General features: G+C 47.1%; 1 protein-coding gene across 1 annotated transcript in view; it reads left to right on the plus strand.

Moving 5' to 3' along the window:
• The window catches only part of NLRC3 (NLR family CARD domain containing 3), a 53,117-nt gene that overhangs the window by 20,889 nt on the left and 23,120 nt on the right, over positions 1–9,108 (plus strand). Inside the window, exons 7-8 of the mRNA XM_025192201.1 lie at positions 2,817–2,900; positions 3,872–3,955. Coding sequence (XP_025047986.1) covers positions 2,817–2,900; positions 3,872–3,955 — 168 coding nt within the window. The remainder of the gene's footprint in view (positions 1–2,816; positions 2,901–3,871; positions 3,956–9,108) is intronic.

Raw genomic sequence — 9,108 nt, forward strand, 5'->3', positions numbered from 1 at the left:
TAGCTTATTTGAAGTCAGTGAATTTACACCAGTGAGAAACTCTGTTATCAGAATCAGGCCAGAGACAAAATTAGTATAATTATATGTAATAACTTACAAACCCTGCTGGGGATCTAGAGGAGGTGGGGTGCAGAGCCCCAGAGAATAGTGCAGTAGGAGGGAAGTAGAGGGGCCATCTTACTTGCCCCAGGCACTCAAAGACTCTGTCTTCTGCTATCACATCTCTTTCTGCCCCGTTTCCAGCAGCAACTGGTCTAGCAGCATGGAGCCCCAGCACCCAGCCACTGCTGCTCTGGTGCACACTCTCTATTCCAGCGCCCAGGGCTGGTGCCCCGCACATCCCTCCTTGTTATGCTACTGGATCAGGCCCATGTGATCTAGAGATTGGCTGACATTTGAATGGGCCAGTTTGTGGGGGTGTATCCAGTGTCTTGTTTCTGTCGTTTGCAAAACTGAGCCAGGGAGGTGAATTGAAAGGTGCTTAGTCCTTGTTCAGTGTCTGGTTATCTCCTGTTTTCTCTTTCCATGGACCAAATACCTAGAAGTACTTAGAATTCTTCCTCCCCCGACACCCCCTGCATAGAGCATAACTTTATGTAGGGCATGCATCTGGCTGTGAGAGAACACGCTGTCTTTATTTACTTTATTATTCAGCCACCACTCCTACTCTTATAATGAATTGCTGCTTTGCATGTGTTTACTGAAGCAGCCTACATCATTGGCCAATGTGACTCAACAGGCATTTAAAAATCAAGCTACTTAAAACAGAAAACACTCTCCCCAATGTGACGTTTACACCCATGGAATATATGGCTGTCTGTACACATGCTCAGGGGTGGGGGACTGTTTAATTAGAGTGGTTCCCAGGCAGCCGCTCTAATAAAAACACCTCACTGTCACTTGTATTATGCCCCCATGGGTTTAAAAATGCGTGCAGGATGCTTTATCTAGACCTCATTCAACAAGAGTTGGATAAAGCATCCCAACAGCCATTTTTAAACCTATGAGGGCTTCTGCATGTGACGATGAGGCCACACTGGAACGTTCAAATTAGACCATGAACCAGCATGTGTATAGGCAGCTCTTGAAAGTCATATATGTGTATATGAGTTTCAAGAGCATCGATCAATGATTCCTGGAACAGGCAAATAGCAACGAGGGGATTTTCTTCAGTTCTTCTTGACTCTAATGAGCAGAAGAACTGGGAAGCTGGCAAGGAGAATAGGGAGTGCAGCATTCCAGGAGTGCAGAGCTAGAAAAGGCCTCTCAGGAGCTGTTATAAATAAAGAGTTGTATTTTCAGTGTACAGCTCCTTGCCACTGCACTGGTAAGCTAAAGGGCCTCAGATGTGTGAAGTGGATGCATTAATTTGAACTCCTTACCCTGCTGGAGCCATATAAAAGAGTAACTGCAAATCAGACCCCCAATAAATTAAAATCTGTCACCAAGACTTTGTTCACACTCCAGTCCTTTCAGCAAAGATTTGACAGCAATAGGTGTGGACACATTGGAGCTCTTGTTTTGCTATATTTGTATTGCTCCCAGCTTATCCACAGGTAACAAGCAGATTGTGACAGCTGCTGCTCTTTTGAAATTTCCCCTTTTGAAACACCTCTTAATGTCTGTGTCCATACCCAAGCATCCTGAGAGCTGCCCTCCGGCAGCACCCCCCCTTTCACCAGCAGAGTTACCACCCCCTTGCTAAGCACTTCCTGCTGTCCACTTGCTGGCAGAAAGCACAAGGAGACAGTTCCCCACCTTCTGCCAGCTCTAGTGGTCTTTACAGCGCCTGATGCCCTCCCAGGTTGCACCCCGCTCTGGTGGCAGAGTTGCTGCGGAAGTATGCAGAGTCACTAGCAACACGTAGCTGCATGTCTGGTAGTTGGATGGTGGCAACTGCTGTCTGTTGCCTGCTGCCAGGACTTCCGGCAGCAAATCAGAGTATCAACAAGGCCTGACTGAGTTGTCCCAGTAACTCTAGGGGCACTACCATGTGTGGCGTGGAGCATCCTAGGGCAGCATGGGAGTCCTGGTGAACATGTAAGCCATCAGGGAATTCTCAGCAGATGCAGCAGGATTATCACTGGTGAATAACTGATTTGCCAGCTTGCTGGCAACTCCAGAGAAAGCACTAGTATTTCATTTTGGCTCAAACTGAAACAAAGCTTTTGGAATTTTTGATGAATAAAAAAATTCAAAGAAAATTGTAGGGTTCTGTTTATTTTTTGAGATTGCAATGTTTTTAACACTTATTTTTTCTAAAAATAAAACACAAGCACATTTCAAAGAAAAATATCACTTCAAATTTACAAATCAAAATGTGTTAAGGAATGCTAAGACAAAGTGTTTGATCTTTCAAGTTTTTTGGGCTTTTTTGAGTGAAACAGGTTGGTGAAATCAGTATGGCTTCAGGAAACAATTTTGCTAATAAAACTGATTTTTTCAGTGAAAAACTTGTCAAAAACTTTTAATCTGGGTGTTGTGACATGGACTAAAACCCCAGCACATTTAGAACGAGGGAGGGAGAAAGGAAAGGACAAGAGCTTTCTTAACAATACGAGATGTTCCATGGCAGGAGAGGAGTCCCCTAAGGCCAAAGGGTGGAACAGAGACCCCAGAGGAAGGAGTCTTGTTGCAGCAAAATTGGAACCACAGGAAATTTTTCTACTCTTCTCTGAATCTCCATGGGCTCAATGTATGTAATCTGAAGTCCTCAGCTGTCTTTGGCTGATTACATACATTGCAGGGAAGGTCTTCAGCTGTCTTTGGTTTTAATTCCCAGCTGTTCACAGTAATTATGTTTTTTTCTCTTGCAGCCTTCAGAATAATGTCATAAAGGAGGAAGGTGCTAAGTTCTTGGCGGAGGCCCTTTTAACAAACCACAAGCTGATGACTTTGCAGTGAGTGCTCCCATGTGGATTTCTTTCTGCTCCCTCTCATGGCCATCTGCAAGGGTGGCAGTTGAGGAAATCTCTGCCTCTTGATGCTAATCCCACTTCATGGTTTGGCCTCCCAACCACCACCAGATGGAAGCACAAGCAGATATGGTAGCTGCCCAGGTCCCACAGTCTTACTGTTTTTCATGTCTCCCCTTACATACATGATCATGTCTTTGTGCTCCAGTTAACATGGCTTCTCTTTCCATGGTTGGTTGTGCCTGGGTCCCAGACACAAGGGTGCCATCATCTCACACAAAGAAGCCGGCACTGCTCGCTTCAAAGCTGGCCTCCACTTGCAAAGGACCATTTCCCCTCATGCCCACTCACCTGCCAGTACTACAGAAATACCAATGGGCAGAGGATGTGGCCAGGTGAATTCTTCTATTAAGGGAGCTGAAGGCAACAAAGCAGAGATGCTTGGTAGGACACATGCTAGACAGCAGAATGAGTCATGAGAAGGAGGTGTCCTTTATTTCCTGGTCTGTGTTTTCCTGCTATTTATTTTAGTCATTAAGGTCACATCTAGCAGGGTACATATCAGAGTGAATATATGTCAAGGTGAGAATGGCTGATAACGTCACTATCATAGTCATTATTGATAAAATCACTCCTGACATTTTGCCATCCTCCACTCTAATGCAGTAAGTCCACACACTGTCTGACGTGGGGCATCCATCCACAGATAATTTGAGGCTTTGAGTTTAGTAGATGGAAATAGCTGCACTTGCACGGATGGAAGTTTAAATAGCAGTGAGAGTACAGCAGAGCTCCTTTGCTTATTAGTGAGGTGTGGTATATACAGTGGTAGAAGTGCATCAGCCAGAGATGGTGAAACTCTGCAGAGAATGGTATAGTCATAGTGAATGTGTGTTACTGATGAGGAGATGATTCTTACATTTTGGGGTTTATGGCTGCTTCCCTCTTCTTTGCAGCCTTCAGAAGAACTCCATCGGGCCCCAGGGTGCAAAACAAATTGCTGAAGCACTGAAGCAGAACGGGAGTCTCAAGGAACTGATGTAAGAAAGACAGAGAAATTCCAGTTTAACAGAAAGATGGAATTGACTGAGTGATCATGATACTAACTTCTGAGACCCTTGGATCTATCCCCATCTGCTGGGACTTGTACAATAAGGGTCATATTTTGACACCTTTATTGAATTGTAATAAGTGGGGTGTTTGTAGATTGTTATAAGAACTACTTATTGGTCCTAAGTTATTGTTTGTTTTGCAAACTGTGGGATGGGAGCAGGGGAATTCATTTCAGAACCATGGGGGAAACATCTTTCTGTACTCACAGGGCGTATCTACACAAGACGCTACTGCGCAGTCGTTACTGTACTTTTATTTAATATTTGTATTAGCAAGCACTAAATACATGTGCAGTAACAAGAGTTACTGCACTGTAGCATTGGCGAACATCTTTTAAGTGATGCTACTGTGCAGCAGCCTAATAATAGTGCATAGTAGCATATTAGCACTGTCCGTGCCATGATGTGCTACGGTACAATATTTTTTGGCTACTGTGCAGTCAGTGTCTTGTGTAGATGCACCCACAGGAAACATATATTTGCATTCACTGATGTTTCCATATGGCATATCATCATGTTGTGAGTCTTGTATGAGGGGGCAAACACTGACACATAGGAACAACTTTACATGTATGAATGCATGTGGGGACATTGCCTGGAATTCTCTTTCGGCTAGTGGATGACCAAAATGTGGACTAGGGGAGTTCATCTATATGTGCAGTTAGCACATAACAAAAAACTCCAGTGCAGTTCATGCAGAGTTTATTGATCCCAGGTGCCATGTTTACACATGCACCCAGGACCACAGCACATTGAGTCAGGGCAGAGCAATCCCAGTTGGCAGGGAACCCAGGGGGTCAGCTGCTTCAACCTGGCTCAACATACTGCAGAGGAGCTGGCTGGAGCATGAGGATGCCACAGTGTAGCCGCATCTACATGAGATGCTGACTAGCTTGTTACTACTGTGCAGTAGCATTTTGAGGCAGGAACAATGACATGATGCTACTGTGCAGTAGTAATGAGTTACTGCTCAGTTAGCATCACCTAAAAGCCTTTCAGTGACACTACTGCACAATAACTCTGGTTATTGCATAGTCATTTAGCACTTGTGTATACAAGTACTAAATGCCTGCCCAGTAATGACTGCATAGTCAGCATCTCATGTAGATGTGGCCTGTGGGGCTAGCTGGCAGGCAGCCCCTGTACTGTAGCACACTTGTGTCCCAGTGACCTCTGGTCACTGTCTATATGTGTGTTTCAGTGGATGTAATTGCTCTGCTGTAGGATAGTACTTGTCCTGTATAGTACTATCTTACAGCGGAGTTCATTAATTTACTGTGCCCTAATACAGCATATGTGTAGATGGTGATGTTTTACTGTGGACCTAATCAGCTCTGCAGTAAAGTGCATGTGTAGATGCACCCAAGGACATTTCTGTGCCTCTGGAGGGTCATAACAGGGGCACTTGCATGTCCAGAGGGGTAAATGTGGTCCCTATTTTCAAGAAGGGGAGGAAGGAGGATCTGAGTAATTATAGGTCAGTCAGTCTCACCTCCATCCTTGGAAAGGTCTTTGAAAAGGTTATGAAGGATCATATTTGTGGGAGTCCAGTGGGAAAAATAATGCAGCAGGGAACCCAGCATGGATTTGTAGCAGGTAGATCATGTCTGACCAATCTGGTTTCATTTTATGACACGGTCACAAAATGCTTAGACGCAGCAGTAGAGGTGGATGTCATTTTCTTGGACTTTAGCAAGGCCTTTGATACGGTATCTCATCCTATTCTCATAAATAAATGAAGAGGCTGTGACATAGGTGTTTACACAGTCTGGTAGATGGCAAATTGGCTTAGCAGTTGCACCCAGAGAGTGGTAGGAGACGGGTCGGTATCAACCTGGAAGGATGTGGGTAGTGTGGTCCCTCAGGGTTTGGTCCTTGGACCTGTACTCTTCAATATCTTCATCAATGACTTGGATGTGCGTGTGAAGTGTACTCTGTCCAAGTTTGTGCACCATACTAAATTGTGGGGTGAAGTGCACGCTCCGGAGGGTAGGAAACGATTGCAGGCAGACCTGGGCAGGTTAGAAAAGTGGGCAGGACACAATGGGATGCAGTACAACAAGGACAAGTGCAGAGTGCTGCACCTAGGGCACAAAAATATCCAGCACATCTACTGGCTGGGAAGTGACCCTCTCAGCGGCACAGAAGCGGAAAGGGATCTCGGAGTCATAGTGGACTCCAAGATGAACATGAGTCGTCAGTGTGACCAAGTCATCAGCAAAGCTAACCGCACTTTATCATGCATCAGCAGATGCATGACAAATAGATCCAAGGAGGTAATACTTCCCCTCTGTGTGGCATTGGTCAAACCGCAGTTGGAGCACTGCATCCAGTTTTGGGCACCGTGCTTCAAGAAGGATGTTGATAGACTGGAGAGGGTCCAGAGGCAGGCCGCTTGTATGGTTAGGGGCTTACAGGACAAGTCCTATGAGGAGAGACTGAGGGACCTGGACCCCTTCAACTTCCGCAAGAGAAGGCTGAGAGGTGAGCTTGTGGCCACCTAGAAATTCATTAGGGGGATGCAGAAGGGATCAGAGATACTCTGTTCCCCAGGTGCCTCTTGGGGTAACAAGGAACAATGGTCACAAACTGACAGAGAGCAGATTTAGGCTAGATATCAGGACAAACTTCTTCACGGTAAGGGTGGCCAAAATTTGGAATGGGCTTCCAAGGGAGGTGGTGCTCTCCCCTAGCTTGGGGGTCTTTAAGAGAAGGCTGGATAGGCATCTGGCTGGGGTCATCTGACCCCAGCTTGGCTGGGGGATTGTGACCACAGCGCTCTTTCCTGCCTAGACAGGGTGTCAGACTTGATGATCTGTTGAGGTCCCTTCCGACCCTAGCATCTATAAATCTATGAAAAGTCATTCCTACACTTTAATCAGATAATCCAGAGTTGGTTGCAAGTTACACTGTGGTTATCCATGAGGTGAAATAGGGCTTTGCCCATTATTTTCACTGGACAGATGCTCAGTGTGTGGTAAAGTCCTGGTCAAGGGCAGGAAATTCCACAGGATTCCCTGTGTAGGATTGCCTCTGCCTTCTTCATTTGGGAGTCAGGATTGACCATCTCTTTGCCTCTCTCCCCAGTTCCCATTTGCAAAAGAAGTGAGCACCTAGCCCACATATAACCCTATGGACACCTAAAAGCTATTTAGCATAAAGGAAAATGTTGGCCCAAGAACATAGATTCATAGATGTTAGGGTCGGAAGGGACCTCAATAGATCATCGAGTCTGACCCCCTGCATAGGCAGGAAAGATTGCTGGGTCTAGATGACCCCAGCTAGATGCCTATCTAACCTCCTCTTGAAGACCCCCAGGGTAGGGGAGAGCACCCCCTCCCTTGGGAGCCCGTTCCAGACCTTGGCCACTCGAACTGTGAAGAAGTTCTTCCTAATGTCCAGTCTAAGTCTGCTCTCTGCTAGCTTGTGGCCATTATTTCTTGTAACCCCCGGGGGCCCCTTGGTGAATAAATACTCACCAATTCCCTTCTGTGCCCCCGTGATGAACTTATAGGCAGCCACAAGGTTGCCTCTCAACCTTCTCTTGCGGAGGCTGAAAAGGTCCAGGTTCTTTAGTCTCTCCTTGTAGGGCTTGGCCTGTAGGCCCTTAACCATACGAGTGGCCCTTCTCTGGACCCTCTCCAGGTTATCTGCATCCCTCCTGAAGTGTGGTGACCAGAATTATGCACAGTACTCCAACTGCGGTCTGACCAGCGCTCGATAGAGGGGAAGTATCACCTCTTTGGATCTATTCGTCATGCATCTGCTGATGCACGATAAAGTGCCATTGGCTTTTCTGATGGCTTCATCACACTGCCAACTCATGTTCATCTTGGAGTCCACTAGGACTCCAAAATCCCTTTCCACTTCCATGCCACCAAGCAGGTCATTTCCTAGGCAGTAGGTATGCTGGACATTTTTCCTCCCTAGGTGGACATTTTTCCTCCCTAGGTTGGGAGGAAACAGCTGAGGATAAACTGGGAAATAGACTGGGAAATAGACTGGAAACAGTAAGGTTTGCAAATGTAAGAGCAGAGAGGTTCAGGAACAACCTTCCAGAAGGAGAAGTGGGGACAAAAAAGCTCTAATGGTTATGGAAGAAATGGTTTGCAGTGATGTCTGGGATAGTAGGGGCTGGATGTGATGGACGGGCTGCCCTTTCCAGTTCTGCATCTTTTGTTTCTAATATCTGAATGAGTATCAGCAGTGTGCGTGGATCTCTGGGTCAGCCTTGCATGGCCTGTGTGCCTTGGGCAGTCTGCTGCACCTGCATTGCCTCCTGACTGCCTGGTTCCACTGCAGCTGCATGGCCAGTGATTTCCATTAAAAGAGGGAGGACTTCATACTGTGCAGAGGGAGCTGCCCATTTTACATCTCTGGAGGAATCTCTCTGGTACATGAGGAGGTTAACATGCATCTCCCACTGCTCCCTGCAAAGCATCCGTCCACCATCACCCCTGCCCCAGCATATAGGTCAGTCCCTGGGGATGGGAAGAGTCTTCTGTGGGAACAGGGGAAGGGGAGGATATTCCTGTGGTGGTGGCTAGTCTGCTTCTCACAAAGGAAGAGAGAGAGAGCTCTGCAGTAGAGGGGAAGGGCTCTTACTCTTTACTGTAGAGTAAAAGGGCTTGAGCTGGTCACCTTATTATCCTGTTAAAGCATACCTTTGCTGGAAGCAATACCTCCTAGTAGGAGTTTCTAATCAGAAAGGCTGTGATGCCACTACAGTAGGGTGGGCAAAATACAGCCTGTGGGCTGGGTCTAGCCTGCCAACTGACTGGATCCAGCCTGTGGCTGCTCCCGTGGCACTCCACATGGGGCTGAGCCCCACCTGCTCCTGCTGGGGCAGCCCGCACCATGCTCCCACCTGCCGGCCCAGGCCCCAACCAACATTTGCAGCTTCTGGCAGGGCTGTTTCCAGTGCTGCTCTGCTCCTCTCACCTCCAGTGGGAGCTGCCCAATTGAAGCTTCCCCCCACATGCCTGGAGCAGTACAGCAGGGGCAGGAGGAGGAGGAACTGCTGGAGGTGGGGGGAGCCAAGCAGTACTGAAGCAGCTGCAGCAGCACAAGCAGCCCCGGGA

The sequence above is a fragment of the Alligator sinensis genome, unplaced genomic scaffold (genome assembly GCF_000455745.1).
Source record: "Alligator sinensis unplaced genomic scaffold, ASM45574v1 scaffold1297_1, whole genome shotgun sequence".
NCBI lineage: Eukaryota > Metazoa > Chordata > Crocodylia > Alligatoridae > Alligator > Alligator sinensis.